General features: G+C 36.7%; 1 protein-coding gene across 4 annotated transcripts in view; it reads right to left on the bottom strand.

The window, feature by feature from the left end:
• Positions 1-20069, bottom strand: part of LOC126820651 (methionine--tRNA ligase, cytoplasmic) — a 299938-nt gene that overhangs the window by 199248 nt on the left and 80621 nt on the right. For all 4 annotated transcript variants that reach the window (XM_056101236.1, XM_050548738.2, XM_050548742.2 and 1 more), the window contains exons 6-8: positions 18460-18563; positions 10752-10852; positions 771-887 (exon numbers count right to left, since the gene is read on the bottom strand). In XM_056101236.1, the coding sequence (XP_055957211.1) occupies positions 771-887; positions 10752-10852; positions 18460-18563 (322 nt within the window). The remainder of the gene's footprint in view (positions 1-770; positions 888-10751; positions 10853-18459; positions 18564-20069) is intronic.

Consider the following 20069-nt stretch of genomic DNA (forward strand, 5'->3'; position numbering starts at 1 on the left):
CTAGACATGACAAGTATTAGGTGTCTATTCTTAAGGCAGGCAAAACCTTTTTCGTTTAGTCCATGGGTTGAAATCAAATAATATTATGTGTACATTCTTTGAATTACATGTATGCCCAGGCCAGCATTCCTTTACTTTATTGTTTATTTAGCTAATTATTACCTGTGTCCATCCTTTTGCAGGATGCACATCTAGGCTAGTTGTGATGTACGGTAATTATTGATGTGCCCAGACTGTGAAATATGCATGTGTAGACTACGGGTTCCTTTTAAATGTGTTATTGTATTGCTATCAGGGAATTAATAATGTAGTTAAGTGTTGTTGGTGTGATGTGTCTTGAGTTGGGCACGACATCATGTAGAGTGATGTGTATGGCCGGGCTTATTATTTTCATTCAGCCCAACTCGTTCAGAAAACATGATATCCTGGAAATACTTGGGGAAATTATAATTTAAATTTTGATATGCTTCCTTTCTCATCTCATGTTTTCATTTCGTCTTCTTGTATAATAAATGACATGTTACACCAACACTTGTGTTTGTTATTCATTAAAAATGTGTGTGGAAGGCGGGGTCCTTTGCTAGGAGCACAAATATTACATGTGTATCACCTGGATTATATTTGAACAAAGAATAGACACAAAACACTTTCTCAGTGCACACGGTATTCTAAAGACAAAAGCTATTAGTGTCCCTTGGAAAACTGTTGATAGGGTGGACTACTGGACATTATAAATACATTTGCATATACAATTCTTAAAACAGACATACCTTGAGAATACATCAGCACTTAAAACACATCCTATAATATTACCTAGATGTGGCACATTATTAACATAAGGTAAGGCACTAGCAATTAGTAGATTTCTCTCTCCTTCTTTTGGTAATCTAAAAATTTTACACAACCATATTATACCACCATTTTTAAGACGAGAATTAAACAACATGCAGTTAAGCAAGATACACCCACATTTTGCATGAGATGGACAGAGAACAAGCTAAAAGATAGGTTGCCAGGCAACGAAACATACACCCACAGCAGCTAAGTCGTCCGGGCAGTCAACAAGTGTTGTCACATATTTTTTCTTTTGTCAGTAATGAGGACATTTACAACACATGAAAATCTGATTGCAAGTTATAACCCATGTAGTAATTATCCGAAAACATTAGAATTGTTTTGATTGCTTGTCTCATGACCTTAAGCCTGCCAAATACTATGCAACGACATAGGCGATTTCGGTCGCCGACGATGAAAAATCAAAAACTCCACTAGTGTGCATACTCGGTCGCAAGTGATTTTTCGTCGCCAGCGATTATTGCAGGGATGTTCGCCGATATCAGACATGTTTGATATGATCGCTCAAGTCATCGCTTCGTCGGCAACTCAATCATTTTTTGTTATTCTTCTCATGTGACATAATCACACACAAGGTTTCCCGGAATTTTTGTTTCTGTTGCTCGGGTAATCTAACTTAGGCCTAACTAATTGAAATTAAGTTTGCAATTCTGGCACTTATTAAATGTGTGAGCTGTCGAATATGGTAGGCACAGTGGATTGTGCCGTTTATATAGCAATATACTCAATAATAACAGCCTATAGGATTCATAGATGGTAATTAGAATGGCCGTTTTTTCCAGTGCCTGTAGCGAGAAAACGGAGGGTGACAGTCACTCGCTCCCCTTTGCTTATTGGTTCATCAATGGTTGCCTCATCTTGGTTGTTTGTTTGGTAATAAGAGGATTAATTATATTTAGGATTCTCTGCAATATTTCGGGATTCATCCTCACGTAGCCTGTTTTCTATACACACAAGAGTCGCCCAATTTGAGCTCGTTACTTTGAATACTACAAACGCACTGCAGTCAACTGGCGTCGTACTAAGACGGCTATGCCGCCGCCTAATCAGCATGTACAAAATAATATTAATTGAAGTATTCAACACGATGACGACTAAAATGCATTTAGATACATGTGTCGCATAGTGTGTGCCTGCCTTTAAACAATTTATATTAACTTTAGCCTCTAGAGCGTCCACAAGATTTTTCAAAGCGATCAAGGGCCATAACTCTGGTACCAATCATCGGAAATCGGTGAAAATTAATAGGCTTCATCATCTCATGACCTTAAACATTGTTTATAAATTTAAAGTCAATCAGATATTAACTTTAGCCTCTAGAAAGCGAGAGAAAAATGGGGTTTAAATTCCACTCAACACAAACCAGGTCATTTCGGGACTGACATATGGTTCAATTTTATTTCAATGATTTGCTTGTGTGTGGGGGCGTTTTTAGCAGTGGGAGGAAACCGACACAAACTACATTTCGGGACTAACATATGGTTCAATTTTATTTCAATAATTCACTTGTGTGTGGGTGCGTTTTCACCAGTTGGAAGAAACCGGAGGACCTGGAGAAAATCCATGAGGTTGGAGAGGCAACCCTACTCCTTGTCATGTACAACTGCGGAATCAAAACCATGTCAGTTAACTCAATGACAGACCTTATGATACAGTGCACAGGCACTAACCATTCTGCCATCCAACCCCACTAGCCTCTAGAGCGTTCACAAGGTATTTCAAAGTGACCAAGGGCCATAAATCTGGCAGTATCATTGGAAATTGTTGAAAATTAATAGGATTCCGGCGTCTCATGACCTAAAACACTTTGTATAAATTCAAAGTCAATCAGATATTAACTTTAGCCTCTAGAGCACCCACAAGATATTTCAAAGTGATGCAGTAATTATCGGAAATTGCTGAAAATCAATGTTTCTTCATCTCATGACTTTAAACACTGTGTCTAAATTTAAAGTCAATCGGATATTAACTTTAGCCTCTAGAACACCCACAAGATTTTTCAAAGTGATCAAGGGCCATAACTTAGGCAATAATTTTCGGAAATTGCTGAAAATCAAAACAATTCTTCACCTTATGACTTTAAACATTGTGTATAAATTTAAAATCAATCAGATGTCAAGGGCCATAACTCTGGCAGTAAATATCGGAATTCACTGAAAATCAATTGGCTTCTTCGTCTCATGACCTTAAACAATCTGGTTAAAACACTGATCCTATTTCGTTTCGTTTTTATAGTTCAAAATTTCGTTTTACTTGTCTTTACTACACTTGGATCTGGAAGACTTGTTACCTAACTCGTGTTCTGCTTGAAATGAGGGGTCAGCCAATCAAATGGTCTGTCGAATCAAGTGTTTGACCTTTTTTGCTCGGAAATGTGGGTAATCCACTATTAACATCAATGCTGATTGGTTAATCAAATCTCTGATGTCATAGGTCAAAACTTGGTCTTTTGACCCCTGACGTGACCTATCGTTATAACTTGTCAGATCTTCATGCAGTAGAGGCCATCGAAAGTAATAAAAAAAATCGAAACGAAATATAGATCTGTATTTTTAATCAGATTGGACCTTAAACACTGTGTATAAATTTAAAGTCAATCGGATATTAACTTTAGCCTCTAGGGCGGCCACAAGATTTTTGAAAGTGATCTAGGGCCATAACTATGGCAATAATTTTCGGAAATTGCTGAAAATCAAAACGATTCTTCATCTTATGACTTTAAACACTGTTCAAGGGCCATAACTCTGGTAGTAAATATCGGAAACGTTGAAAATCAATAGGATTCTGCGTTTCATGACCTAAAACAATGTGTATAAATTTAAAGTCAATCGGATATTAACTTTAGCCTCTAGAGCACCCACAAGACGCGATGACAATATACGACGACATTTAAATGTGGGCGTATAAAAAAGCGATTTTCCACACAATCAGGAGCCATAATCCAGGAAGTTAAGGTCCGATATGCGCAAATATCAAAAGGAACCAAGATCTTTGGGTTATAAACATGTATTTTAAGTTTCATCAAAATTGGAAAACAATTGTGCCTACTTGAGGGTCCACAATCTTGGTATTATGTTTACACTATTTGCATATGGGGAGCAGCCATTTTGTCAGTCAGTTTCGGTCCGATTTTCACGAAATTCGACCTCAACAGTCATTATGGTGTAACAGTAATATATTTAAACATTCTTTTTTTTTTATTGGATAACAATCGTAACATCTAGAGAGGATCTACAAGCTAAAAACACGAATTTCCAACAATCAGGGTCCATAATCCAGGAAGTTACTATCGGATATCCACGAATATCGAAAAGAATCAAGATCTATGGGATATAAACAAATTTTAAGAGCCAGTCCACGAGAAAACCATGCAGAAGGTTCGAAGGTGGGGGTCGGCCGATTGAGTTCATATTTACAGGGTTTGGTCGACCCATCGAGCCTACTCCCCAGCCAAAATTACCGCTTAAAGAAATCAACCGTTTCCGAGATACAGCCCGATTACGTTTTTTGACCGATTTTCGGCATTTTCAGGTCAAATTTCGACCATTTTTGTAGTATTGCTATAGCCATTAATCGACCAATTGAGAACTAGGTTTTGGTTGGTGATTATAGTCTGGGTCTCACCCTACCATAGTATAATAGTCATCCACTGCAACCTCTCTTTCCGTAGGTGTCATGACACTACACAAAAGATGTGTCTGCAGATACCTGAATTATACCCTTTCTTTGAATTGTGATAACTCCACTGGAGCAGGGTTTGTGATAAAAATGAAAATCGTTTTATTTACAGCTAGATCTGTCCTATGCTGTTTTCTAAATGTCGGGCCAGGAATATGCCCAAGCTGACATAAGGCCGTGTTGAATTGATTCCTTGTTTCTCCTCGCCCGCGCGCTTAGGTCGAGGACCCCGAAAATCGTGCGCTTACGTTTTTAACACCCAAAAAAATATTAAAAAAATTACGTTAATAACATCTAAAAAAAATTCTACCAAACATCAGAAGTTAATTCTCGTTGTTTATTCCTCGTTGCGAATTAAATAAGTAAGTGCAGGGGGGCCGCACTACACGCAAAACAAAAATCTACAAGATAAACCTGCGGACAAGACAGAAAATAGGCATTGCACCGAATAAACAAATATCAAATCAAGTGAATGGATCCGGTTGATAATACACATGTAGGGGCCCGCATACTATGGAATAAGTTACACTGTATATGATTGGATGAATTCCGCAAAATGGCGCGTGTAGCAGTCATTTCGGCTAATGAGAAAGCATATTATAAACTGTAAGACAGTCGCTAATATTCAACCGGGAACCTGAATAATCAATTTTTTCATTGGCTAAAATTATAACACATGTCATTATTATTCAAGTATTACCCAATCATATCTTGTATAATAAATAACGCACGCCTTACAAAATGGTGAGCTATGCCGGGCCATAGGTAAATTCGCGTACCGGTTGGCCTAATTTATTGATGTTCAAGGAAATAATAGTGGTCCCGTTCGTTCGTTTCTGGAGTTTAACGAACGAACGAACGGGACCACTATTATTTCCTTGAACATCAATAAATTAACGAAGGAACGGGACCACTATTATTTCCTTGAACATCAATAAATTAGGCTGACCGGTACGCAAATTTACTTATCTCGACTCGACTTTGGTGTGTATTCCCAGCACTTTCACGTTCGATGATATTGTCGAAACCATCTATAACTCAACAAGCAAATCAAATTTCGTCTAACTGGAATGTTTCCATTGTATTGTAACACAAGAATACGGAAAATTTATATCAAAATATGGTTATTTCATTTTTTAAAAAAGTTAAAAAAAGAAGCCATTTGTTACCAAATTTTAGTTTGTTATTAAGTTTATTTAATTAAATAAATATTATCTTTGTTTTTATTCTAACCAATAATATAACTAGATTATTTATAATATTATTAAAAATGGTACACAACCCTCAGACTATATAGGTATTATGCCAGACCACTTTGTGTTTTGAAACCCACTTTGTGTTGTGTTTACCGCACTACCGCACATGATTGCCAGAGTGGTGGCAGGAGAAACAAGGAATCAATTCAACACGGCCTAAAGATATGGTGAATATTATTCAGAATTTCAAAATTAATATAGTGTACTGAGTGTATAACTACCACTCATCCCGATTATCATCGCAAGTAATTTTTATGTTGCAAGAGATGGACAGAGAACAAGCGAATATCGAAAGGAACCTAGATCTTTGGGATATAAAAATACATTTTAAGTTTCATCAAAATCGGATAAAAATTGTGTTCTCTAGAGTGTCCACAATCTTGAAATTACATACTTTTACACTACTTGCGTATGAGTCGTCATTAGGGCGTAACGGTGATATATTGGAACGTTTTTTAAAATCGGAAAAAAATTGTGTCATCTAGTGGAACTTCAAGCTAAAAACGCGATTTTGCGTACAATCGGGGGCCATATTCCACGAATTAACTGTGTGATATGCGCGAATATCGACAGAGACCGAGATCTTTGAAATCTAAACATATATTTTAAGTTCCATCAAAATCAGATAAAGATTGTGACCTCGAGGGTGTCCACAATCTTGGCATTACATACCTTTACACATTTGCGTACGAGGAGCGGCCATTTTGTCCGGCAGTTTCGGTCCGTTTTTCACGAAATTCGAACTCCGCCATCATTAGCGTGTAATGGTGATATTAAAATGGGTTTTTTTTAAAATCGAATAAAAATTGTGACCTCTGGACGGGCTACAAGCTAAAAACGCCATTTTTTGTACAATCATCGGCCATAATCCAGGAAGTTAAGATCCGATATGCGGGAATATCAAAAGGAACCGAGCTCTTTTGGTTATAAACATACTTATTAAGTTTCATCAAAATCGGATAAAAAATTGTGACATTCAGTTTCCACAAGCTAAAAACATGATTTTTCGTAAAATCAGGGCCATAGTCCATGAAGTTACGGTCCGATACTTGCCAATATCGAAAGGAAACGAGATTTTAGGGAGATAAACCTATATTTTAAGTTTTGCTGAAAGTGGATAAAAAATGTGACCTGTAGAGAGAGTGTCCATAAACAAATTGTGGACGGACGGACGGACAGGAGCGACGACAATATACGTCCACGCACGAATGTGGGCGCACAAAAATAGCGAGGTGTTCCTATTTTTATTACGTGCGGATTTGACATTTTATAAAGAAGAAAACAATGTTTTGATATCACGAACTATTGTTATTTTGAAAGTTCTGCATTCATTTGCTGTCATATAATGAAGACACGTACTTTTGAAGGAATACTACTATTATGAATTTGAAGCCGAAGCAGGATTGGCAAGCTTTCATTTAATCAATGTATCACCAAAACACATAATTTTGTACGAATATTAACATAAATCTGAATACCATACGGGAATTAAATATGAAAAATATCGAGGTGCACCTATTTTTATTACGTACGGGATTTGAATATTTTGTTGACACGTGACTTAAGTGGTATGAATCCGTCTACTTAAATAACCATAAGAGTTATGCCCCTTTATTTTTGGTAAAATATCTGACAAGAACATTTTGAAATCCCAACTGTAACTCATTTGTTTTTCAATATTTTCGAATAAGATATGGTTTGTCGATAGAGCAAACGCATGAACTTCAAATTGTACCCCTGATGACCTGGCGATTGAAGGTCACTGTCAAGTTCAAATAAGCAATTTTCATGGAAATTGGGTTTGTTTTGCATAATTGTCGATTTTCATCTGCTCTAAGTCGACTGTTTTTCAAACTTTTGAATTGAAATTTCTCATTTTTCATAGAAAAAAAAAAGGTTTAAATAATCAGGATCGACATTTTAGATCGAGAATTTGCGAAAATCCATATTCACTGGGAGACGCCATCTTGGATTTGTAGACTGGATACCAAACCACACCGAGACTGAATATTTTGGCAAAGTGGGTTGAAGGGGAGCCGGAGTTGATATTGACCCTTTGAATAACAATTTAGGCGATTGGGTACCTGAATAATCCGCCGATGTATCCCAATCAAAACTGAAGTTTTTGCTAACTTTCGACACAAATTTTCACACTGTTGCAAGTTAGCTGACAACGATTTTATTTCTTATATTGTTAGAACTGGTCAAGCTGCAGGGCTGGCCACGAATAAATTGATGGCGAGCAGATGACTGCTCACGCAAATTTAGGTTTGGGCGAGCAAGGCGAGCAATAAAAATTGCTCACGCAAAATGTTGTTTGCGTGAGCACACATTTTTTAACATTGTTCTAAATGAAAATCATAAGAAAATTGCTATTCCTGGCACAGAGCTTGCGGTAAACATGTGTGACCATCGCTTTCTGTTTTTGACAGTCATACTCTTCTTTAATTTTTAAAACCAATTTCCGTATGGATTTCTTCACCCCACGACATAAATGTGGATAGGGCAATCGGGTTTCCTTTGGCCATTATTACGCTTAGATTGAAAATTATATGACTGCACAATGGAATAAAAACCAAAGTTCTGATAAAATAAGAAATACCGATAAATATTAGTTTGAAACGTGTTCATTTAGCGTGAATGCCAAATGCCGGATGTAAACTTTCTTTACTTTAGACTCGATTATCACACGTTTGTTACTGGTGTTCGTAGGAAAACCAGTCATGACGTTCAGGTCTAAAATGTATTTTTAGTAACACGAGTGGCAAGTAACTTCATTAGCCAATCAAATTTAAGGAGGAAATGTCGCGTGCAGCTGGAGAATCTCAGTTTGACAGACAAAATTATGACGTTATTGACATTGTCAATATTTTGATTATTTTTACAGGTTTTTCTTAAAATTTTGAGCGAGCAACAAACTGCTCGCGTAAATGTAGATTTACGCGAGCGCGAGCAACTGCTCGCATCTCGTGGCAAGCCCTGAGCTGCAAATAAATTAATTCTAATTTTTATCGCAAACTCTGCTCCAGTGGAGTTATCGCGATCTGAAGATAGGGTACATTTCAGGTATCTCCAGACACATATCTTGTGTAATCTACTGACACCTATCGAAAATGAACTTTAACCGGATGATCATGATAATGTGATAGGGTAAGACCCCGACTATCATGAACAACCAAAACCTAGTTCACCAGGGTCATGGCTTGAAAATGGCAAAAATCAGCCGGAAAACGTAATTGGCCTGTATCTCGGAAACGGTTGATTTCTGAAATCGGTGATTTTGGCTTGGGAGTAGGCTCGATGGGTCGACCAAACCCTGTGAATATGAACTCAATCGGCCGACCCCCACCTTCGAACATCTGCATGATATTGCATGGTTTTCTCGTGGACTGGCTCTTAAGTTTTATCAAAATCGGAACCAGCTGTAGTCAGGCAAGATATCCCCACATTTGGAAGAGATGGACAGAGAACAAGCTAAAATGATAGGTTGCCAGGCAATGAAACATACGCCAACAGTAGCTAAATTGTCCGGGCAGTCAACAAGAGTTGTCGCATATTTTTACTTTTTCAGTAATGAAACATTTATAATACACTAAAATCTGATTAAGAGTAACAACTCATTAAGTAATTATCAGAAAATCATTATAATTTGTTTGGTTTTTATAAATTTCTGCCCCATGCTAACGTTTAGTATGCGAAATATTTAATATCATGGATTTAGCTGTTCAAGTTATCAAAATTCATTGAAAATCAATACACTTGTTTGTTTCAAGATCTTAAACTCTGTGTATCAATCTGAAGTCAATTGGATGATAACATAAGCCTCCAGAGCGGCACAAAATTTTTTCAAATTGATCAAGAGCCATAACTTTGGCAGTAATTATCGGAAATCGTTGAAAATCAATAGGATTCTTCGTCTCAAGACCTCAAACACTGCGTATAAATGAACTGCGTATATTGATTAAGTAGTCGTCTTTGGTATCAGGATATATGTTTTCGGGGTGCATATTCCATTTCTGCCGTATACAACTGTATAAAATGATCACATATTTAGAATATTGCTGCCATTTGTGGCGGGAAAATGGGACGATGTGCCATTTGTGACAGGACATTTTCTAAACACATTACTGAAGTGAAAAGGTTTCTGAATCCATTTATGCTATGTAAAAGCTTGTAGCATGTTCCTGAAAGCCAGTACCAGATAAATAGCACATTTATTTGGTCGAGCGCGCTGGGCATAGTAAGCGCTTGGTGTGGTCGTGCATGAGCAGAGAGAGAGAGAGAGAAATGGGGTTTAACGTCCACTCGACACAAACTAGGTCATTTCGGGACTAACATATGGTTTAATTTTATTTCAATAATTCACTTGCGCGTAGGGGTCTTTAGCAGTGGGAGGAAACCGGAGGACCCGGAGAAAACCCACGAGGTTGGACAGGCGTGGCATGAGCATGATGGGCGCATGTCAACTATCTTTAGTCTATAACTGTGATATATCCACACGTTTTTTTTAATCAGACAAAAATTGTGACCTCTGTAGGGACCACTAGCTAAAAACGCGATTTTTCATACACTCAAGCGCCATAATTCAGGAAGTTACAAACGGATATGTGAAAATATTGAAAGAAACCAAAATCTTTTGGTTATAAACATGGATTTCAAGTTTCATCAAAAACGGATCAAAATTGTGACCATTAGAAATATCGAAAGGAAACAAGATATTTGAATTCTTCCAGTTATCCCAAGTTTTTTTATGTAACTATGCAGACGATTCTTTTCAGATGTCTACCTTAATGGCATCCACAAGTCACATGACTACAATTAGCCAATCAGAATCGGGAGACTGGTTGGTCAGACTCTCTATATATAAGGCTCTGCGTGTAGGTACATGGGATGATTTTACCTGTACAAATGTTTTGCATACGGTAAATATTAAAACAGAAAGTAAACATAAATAATAAATACATAGGATGGTTTCTATCTTTTAATCTAGTAGAATGTGAGTCCCCAGTTTTCCATGATTTAAAAGCAGCATCTATTTCCTCTTCAGTCAATGCTTTTGTAACCTATAAACAGATATTATTCATTATATATTTATATATATATATATCTATATCAGTAGGACAAAAGTAGTGTAGAATTTTGTTGATCTGATGTGCTACTTCGATTATTGATGTGGCAAGCTCTATATGACTAAAATATTCTGGTTCTCTGATAGCGCCACATCATCAAAAGATAGGTTGCTAGGTAACAAAATATACCCCCACAGCAGTTAAATCGTCCGGGCAATGAAGCATTTACAATATTCTGGTTCTCTGATATCGCCACATCATCAAAAGATAGGTTGCTAGGTAACAAAATATACCCCCACAGCAGTTAAATCGTCCGGGCAATGAAGCATTTACAATACACTGAAATCCGATGAAGAGTAACAACTCATAAATTAATTATTATTATTATTATTACAACACATTTATAGTGCGCCCTTTCATATAACATGTTCAGGAGCACCTTACAAAGTGACAATGTAATCACAAATAAACAACAAGATTATGGACATGTTAACGATTGTATACAGAGTCAGTTAAAAGCCTGATTAAATAAATGCGTTTTAAGTTGTTTCTTAAAAGAATATAGATATGTACAACATCTTAAACTAAGATTATTCCGTAAAACAGATGCTTGATAACTAAAACAGCACTGACCATAAGACTAAGAGACTAGTTGAAAAGTTTTGGGCTTTAAAAGTAGTTTATCTGATATTTGTATTGTTCGGCCAGGTGTATAAAGTTTTCTAAAAGATCTGAGGGATAAACAGGAGCTAAATTATTTAAACATTTAAAAGTAAGTAATAAAATCTTAAAATCAATTTGATATTTAATATAGAGATTGAAAAGGGGGGTGCCCAAGTTTAGATTTTGTCGTTGATACCGTGTGGTTGGAAGGTTTTTAATCTAATAATCCAATGTAATTCAATTGTACCTCTGCTGGTAGTAGAAGTATGAAGCTCAGGGTCTGTGCCAAGTTGTTTGATAATTTGGTAGTTGGTAGTCGAGGTTTCGACTAGAATGTCTCAGTAAATTGAAGTGGGAGGCGACTGGGGTGTCTCTTCGTTTCGCCTGTGTATTGCTTAAGACAAAGATTGCACGTAAGAAGGTATATTACATTCTTGCTGTGGCAGGTCCAGTTGTTGGGACATTTATACGTTTTGCCGGTCTGGGTGGAACGGAACGTAGTCTTTGGTTTCAGTGTGTTACAGTATTGACAATTGTCTAATTTGCATATAGTGTCTAGGTGTGTATAACTATTTCCACTGACTTGAGGTTTTCGTGTGTGGTTTTTAATGGTGGCTGAGGTTAATAGATCTTTTAGGGAGGGGTTCCGTCTAAAAGCTGTAAGGCAGGGAAGGGGGAAAGCCCTAAGGCAGTTCTGGGAGCAAAAGAGAATGTGCCAGTTGTCCTTAATAAGTTTGCTGATATATACCGAAGTAGGATTGAAATCCGTAATAAATACCGGGCATTAGGTGGCCTCGACGGTGGTTTTAGGAGTGAGGAGATGAAACCTCTCAATGGAATCGGCTTTAATTCTGTTGGATTTAATATCTCTTCGGTAGCCCCGTTGGAGATAATAAAGTTTCAGTTTGTCTGCATGTTTAATATAATCTGTGTTGCTTGTGCAGATACGTTTGATTCTAAGGAATTGGCTGTAAGGTCCCTTACGTTTGATGTGTGGCGGGTGGCATGATGTATAGGAAAGGTAAGAGTGTGTGTCTGTGGGTTTACAGTAAAGGTCAAATGAGAGTGTTTTGGTTGCAGGGTTAAAGCTAACCATCGTCACACTTTTTGGGACACAATAACTCTCTTCCTAATTGAGCTAGAATGTTCAAACTTGGTGTATGTGTTTATTAGGTCAATGCCTTGATGGAGTTCGAAGATGAGCATTTTCCGCTTAGGGTAAGCAGAGATAAGCAATTTGATTGGTTGATGCTTTGGGACACGATAACTCTCTTCCTAATTGGGCTAGAATGTTCAAACTTGGTGTATGTGTTGATTAGGTCAATGCCTTGATGGAGTTCGAAGATGAGCATTTTCCGCTTAGGGTAAGCAGAGATAAGCAATTTGATTGGTTGATGCTTTGGGACACGATAACTTTTAATTGAGCTAGAATGTTCAAACTTGGTGTATGTGTTTATTAGGTCAATGCCTTGATGGAGTTCGAAGATGAGCATTTTCCGCTTAGGGTAAGCAGAGATAAGCAATTTGATTGGTTGATACTTTGGGGCACGATAACTCTCTTCCTAATTGAGCTAGAATGTTCAAACTTGGTGTATGTGTTGATTAGGTCAATACCTTGATGGCTGTTTTATTTTGGATGGGCCTTGCATTAAGACACAATTGGAATAGTAACAAGATTGCCCCTGTTCACTGTTCTGTGTCTTATTACTGTATCATTTCTAATAGTAATTTATTTTTTTTTAACCCACTGCTTTCCACACCTAACGTTTAGTATACAAAACATTAAAATCATGGGTTTAGCTGTTCAAGTTATCAAGAATCATTGAAAATCAATATACTTGTTCCTCTCAAGACCTTAAACTCTGTGTATCAATCTGAAGTCAATCGGATGATAACTTTAGCCTTTAGAGCGTCACAAAGTGATCAAGGGCCATAATCCAGGAAGTTACGTTCGGATATGTGTGATTATCATGACCTTAAACACTGTGTATAAATTTATAGTCAATCAGATATTAACTTTAGCCTCTAGAGTGTCCACAAAATTTTTGAAAGTGATCAAGGGCCATAATCCAGGAAGTTATGTTCGGATATGTGTGATTATCAAAAAGATCTTTATGATAAAAACATGAAAACTGTGGCATGTAGACGGTCAACAATATTGATATTACCATATTTTTTACACTATTTGCGTACGAGGGGCAGCCATTTTGTCCCGCAGTTTTGGTCCGATTTTCACGAAATTCATACTCAACCACCATTAGGGTGTAACGGTGATATACTATAATAATGTTTTTTTAAATTGAATAAAAATTGTTTTAGCTACGGCATTTTCTGATACTGGCAATAGTTGAAAAATGCTAATATTTTAGATCATCGACTTATGAAATGCGAACATTTCATCGAATAAACGAAGACAGTAATTAATTTATTCTGGAATATTACGGACGAGAACTTCAAGATTATACATGAATTAAATATGGAAAATTTTCAAAAGGTGTATTCGTCGTTATTTTTGTAGTAATCACATACATTAAAATACGACATTTTCCACAACAAATTACCAAGAATTATTTTTGTTAAAGTCTAGTTAAATTAAAGGGAATTGAGCTTATAATTAACCCATATCCTACGGGTCCTTAATTGACCCAATTCCGGCCGGTTCGTTTCAAAATGGATTAAGAACCCTGATGCTTACCTATCTCAAACATCTTGAAACAGAATGTAGTTTAAGATTATTTTGGGCATAATTCATGTTGTCATCATATTGTGATACGTATTGGGTATCGGTTTGCCGTATCCACAACCTTAATATACCAGATGTTTACACTATCTGGGTAAAGGGGCGGCCATTTTGTCTGGCAGTTTTCATCCGATTTTCACAAAATTCGAACTCAATCAACATTACGGTGTAACGGTGATATATTTGAACATTTTTGTATATCAGATAATTGTGAACTCTAGAGGGACCACAAGCTAAAAACAGGATTTATTGTACAATCAGGGGCCATAATTCATTAAATTACGATCCGATATGCGCAAATATTGACAGCAACCAAAATCTTTTGGTTATAAACATGCATTTAAGTTTCATCAAGATCGGATCAAAATTGTGAGCTCTTTAGGGTCCACAACCTTGATATACCAGATGTTTACACTATTTGCATATGGGAGGGGGTGAGGTGTGGTCATTTTGACTGGCAGTTTCGGTCTAATTTTCATGAAATTCGAACTCGCCAAACAATACGGTGTAAAAGTGTAACAGTGACGACATATTCGAACGTTTTTTTTAAAATCAGATAATAATTGTGACCTCTTGAGGGACCACAAGCTAAAACAGGATTTTTCGTACAATCAGGGGCCATAATTCAGTTTCATTTCAATTATCTGGAAATTCAAATTCAACCTACATTATGATGGAATGGTGATATATTTAAACGTTTTTTAAAATTGGAAAAAAGAAATTGTGACCTCTAGAGAATCCGCATGCTAAAAATGCGATTTTTCCAACTATCAGGAGTCATAATCCAGGTAGTTACGGTGTAACGGTGATATATTCGAACATCTTTTTAAATCGAATAATAATTGTGACCTCTAGAGGGACCACAAGCTAAAAAGGCGATTTTTGGTACATTCAAGGGCCATTATTCAGGAATATACAATCTGATACGCGCGAATATCAAAAGGAAATGAAATGAAATGGGGTTTAACGTCCTACTGTTCTGCTCCTAAACTGGGCTAATGAAGACGGGCATACGCCATACAGTGTGCTATGAGGGAAATTTTGCCCGGGTAGCGGCACTATCGCCTACTCTTATATCGAATTCCAACTGCCAAGGGATCTTTTACGTGCATTCCAATTTATATACGGGACTTCGGCTTTTCGTCTCATCCGAAGGACTAGAAAGCTGTCCTTGTCAGGCCCTGCGTCCTGTATCACTGACAAGGGGGAACCACGCCAGAAAATCTGGATGAACTTTCTAGGCCAATGCAGGGATTGATCACCCGATCTCCAGGCTAGTAGGGCTGCAACGATTTACAACTACCTCGATTCGATTCGATTATCGATTTTAACCATTCGATTCGATTATTTTCGATTCGATTATCAGCTACAATAACCAGTAATTTTTCCTGTATATAATTCATTAAAAACAATAAAAACACAAGACTAAAATTCTCTTGAACAGGTTTGTTGTGTTTCCTGTTTTATGGGATATGTCAGTGTAGCATACTCGACAAGTTGCCACATCTTTAGAGTTTTTTCTTACACCAAAATGATCCCAAACTTTAGATTTCAAATTACCAGGTGGTCGAGAAAGTACGTCGTCTGCCATAATTTTACCTTCCAGTGTTTACTTGACTCCGGGTAATAATCGCTAAACATGAAAATATCCGAAGATAATGACCGGAATTATCAGCTAATGAGATCGTTTAGAATTTATATAACGATTATCGAAGCTATTGACCTAAATTAACATCCAATGAACATTCGGTACGTCACCAATTTTAAATAAATTAACTTTCGTCAGCATACGGAAATTGTTTTAAAGGGAGGTTACTCTGTTTTAGTTATGTTTTCGAGTGACATTCGTGTTTTGTTAACGTAAATTAAAAGTTACCTAAAAACAAAGTTTTTTTTAAATTTTAAGTGGACTTAATTGCTACAGGTCTTTCATTTTTTTTCATATGGTAAGGTATACGTTGTTTTTATTTGAAATTTAATTTGCAATTAAACCTAATCGAAATTTGAACGTTGTAGATCGTGGATCGAACCGAGACGGTGCACCGAACTGAATCGTTGCAGCTCTACAGGCTAGCAAGCCAGCGTCTTACCCACTTAGCCACGTGATCCCCGAATATCAAAAGGAACCAAGATCTTTGGGTTATAAACATGTATTTCAACTTTCATCAAAATCGGATTTACCAGATGTTTACACTATTTGCGTACGAGGGGCGGTCATTTGGTCCAGCAGTTTTGGCCCGATTTTCACGAAATTCAACGTCAAGAAACATTATGGTGTAACGGTGATATATTCGAACGTTTTTTTAAATCGAATAATAAATGTGACCTCTAGAGGGACCACAAGCTAAAAATGCGATTTTTCGTACAACCAGAGGCCATAATTCAGGAAGTTACAAATCGATATGTGCGAATATTAAAAGGAACCAAGATCTTTGGGTTATAAACTTGCATTTCAAGTTTCAACAAAATCGGATCAAAATTGTGGCCTCTAGAGGTTCCACAACTTTGATATACCAGATGTTTACACTATTTGGGTACGAGGGGCTACCATTATGTCTGACAATTTTGGTCTGATTTTCATGAAACTCAACCTAAGACAAAATTACAGTGTAACGGTGATATATTCCAACGTTTTTTTAAATCAGATAATAATTTTGACCTCTAGAGGGACCACAAGCTAAAAACGTTTTTTTTCTCGTACAATCAGAGGCCATAAGTTATGCATGAAAATAGAAAGGAACCAAGATATTTGGGTTATAAACAGGCATTTTAAATTTCATCAAAATCAGATGACCAGCGGCTGCCAGGCAGGATACGCCCACATTTTCGAGAGATGGATAGAGAACAAGCTAAAAAGAAAGTGATTTTTCCTACAATCATGGGCCATAATTCAGGAAATTACAATTCGATATGCGCAAATATCGAAAGGAACCAAGACCTTTGGGTTATAAACTTACATTTCAAGTTTCAACAAAATCAGATAAAAATTGTGACACTATTTGCGAACGAGGGGTGGCCATTTTGTCCGTCAGTAACGGTGTATTGGTGATATATTTAAACAGTTTTGTAAATCGGATAAAAATTGTGACTTCTATGGGGTCCACAAGCTAAAAACGCGATTTTTTGTACAATCAGGGGCCATAATTCAGGAATTTACAGTCCAATATGTGCGAATATCGAAAGGAACCGAGATCTTTGGGTTATAAACTTACTTTTCAAGTTTCATCAAAATCAGAAGAAAATTGTGACCTCTAGAGAGTCCACAACCTTGATATATAATATTTTTACGCTATTTGAGTACGAGGGGTGGCCATTTTGTCTGTCAGTTTTGGTCCAATTTTTATGAAATTCGAACTCAAACATCCTTAGGGTGTAACAGTGATATAATAATACTTTTTTTTAAATCGGATAAAAATTAGGACCTCTATAGGGTCCACAAGCTAAAAACGCAATTTTACGTACAATCAGGTGCCATAATTTAGGAAGTTACGATCCGATATCGAAAGGAACCGTGATCTTTGGGTTATAAACTTACATTTCAACTTTCAACAAAATCGAATAAAAATTGTGACCTCTATAGGGTCAACAAGCTAAAAACATGATTTTTCGTACAATCAGGGGCAATAATCCATGAAGTTTCGGTCCGATACATGCCAATATCGAAAGCAACCAAGATCTTTTGGAGATAAACCTATATTTCAAGTTTCGTCAAAATTGGATGAAAATGTGGGCGTATAAAAATTATTGTCAATACAATTTACAGATTGGGATATATTGATTTATTGAAATTATTGTCCAGCTATATTATATTTGCAGAAATCTACATGTTGTTGTGGTGCACGACTGTACAAAAGCAGACAATTTCCTCAACGTCGGCATTGGAATTTAAAATGTAACTCAAGTCTTAAAATCAGTCGAATTATTTTTGCTGTGAAGGACACCATTCCTTAGCTGCTCTGACAATTGTTGGCTGTTCCGTCAATAGAGGAACCCCCTCGTAATAAAAACTTGTGCTGAGGTTAAAACCATGCTTGTGCAGGGGAGTAAACCAGGTTACATACACTTCCCGACTATGGTCGGGTGCCACTCTGACAGGCTTTAATAAAATAATAGCTCAAGAAGGGTTAAGCCGTGAGACATCATGACTTTAAGATAATGTTTTCAAAAGAACTGTTGTCATTGTAGTACAGTATATTACCTTAAAACATGATGGACCTTCATTATTTGTTACTAAAAAAACAGCATCTTGAAAAGAAGATGTTGTTAACAATCTTTGACTCCATGAGGTAATATTTGAAAAATCTGAAAGAAAAAAAAACCAAAACTTTCATGATCTGATTTACACCCCCCGAAAAAATATTATATTTTCTGCTTAGGGTAAGCAGAGATAAGCAATTTGATTGGTTGATGCTTGGGACACAATAACTTAAGTTCTAATTGAGTGAGAGAGATGAAACTTGGTGTATAGTTTCACTACATCAATACCTTGACTAAGTTCGATAATGAGTATTTTCTGCTCAGGGTAAGCAGAATAATAAGCAATTTGATTGGTCCAGACTTAGAACATAATAAGTGAAATGTGTAATGGCACGTCAGCTGCAACCGGGCTATATTGCGCCAAACATATGGTGAATTTAACGAGACAAATTATTTAATCTTGCGTAAATAGTGCTGTGTTCAAATATTCATAACTATAGTTGAATTTTGGCTTATAGTGTTCAATTTGTACTTGCATCCAATTTAAATCTTAGTGTTTAATTTTGATTACCGAGCGTCTAATTATCTAGTGTTTAGTTTGTCGACACATGTTTAATAATAAGCGTCCCGCTTAATTAACACGACTGTTCAATAATTAGTTGGAAAGTTTAATTTCCTGACCCGTGATTAAAATTAGTCAAGATTTCCAATTACGCAAGGTGTTCAATTTTGCTGTCAAACATCCAATTTCACGTGCGATGTTCAGATATTACGATGTGTTTAGTTGTGGGTTATCGTTCAGTTTTGCTGCCAAATGTCTATCTTACCGCACGATGTTAGCTTCGCTGAACGGTGTTTAAATACTGTAAATCGCGTTTCAATCATGTTTGACTTTTATGATACATTTACTCCTGTACTCTTTTACACAGGGAAATTAGAACCACAATACTCTTCTGGCGGAAATGTATCTCGAATTGTTTGGACTGCACATGATGGTAGAGTGACTCTATCATCATGTCACTTTAAAACACAGTTTTAAAATCGCCATCGTGAGAAGAGAGGGCGGGACATTATGAAACAAACGCTAAATTGGGTCACTTTAAAACACAGTTTTAAAATCGCCGTCGTGAGAAGAGAGGGTGGGACATTATGAAACAAACGCTTAACATTTCACCGTTAAACCATAATAATGGTTGATTTTGAATTTTGTAAAAATGGGAACGAAATTTGTAGTACCATGGGTCGTCTGTTGCGTTCAGTTCATTTTTACGGTAAGTACGAGCTTACGTCTGACTTGAAAGCGCTTTCGAATCCCGCTGCAAGTTCTATTTATATCTTATTTCTATTTGTAAGACTGATAACCAAAATACCTTTATAGTTTGCAATTTAAAAGTCTATCTTTGCCGTAACTCAAGAGTAATTATTAACTATACACTCTTAATATAGTAAATATGCAAAACAATTTGAACACAGCATAAATATCTAAACTGTCTTATGCATACGTGTCCTTTAAAATGTTCTAGACATGCAGCTTTACATGACTGGTTGGAAATATAACCGCATATATATCGTGCAGAATATGTGAACACGCGTGTTCTCACTATACAACGT

This window comes from Patella vulgata, chromosome 5 (assembly GCF_932274485.2).
Source record: "Patella vulgata chromosome 5, xgPatVulg1.2, whole genome shotgun sequence".
In the NCBI taxonomy this organism is placed as follows: domain Eukaryota; kingdom Metazoa; phylum Mollusca; class Gastropoda; family Patellidae; genus Patella; species Patella vulgata.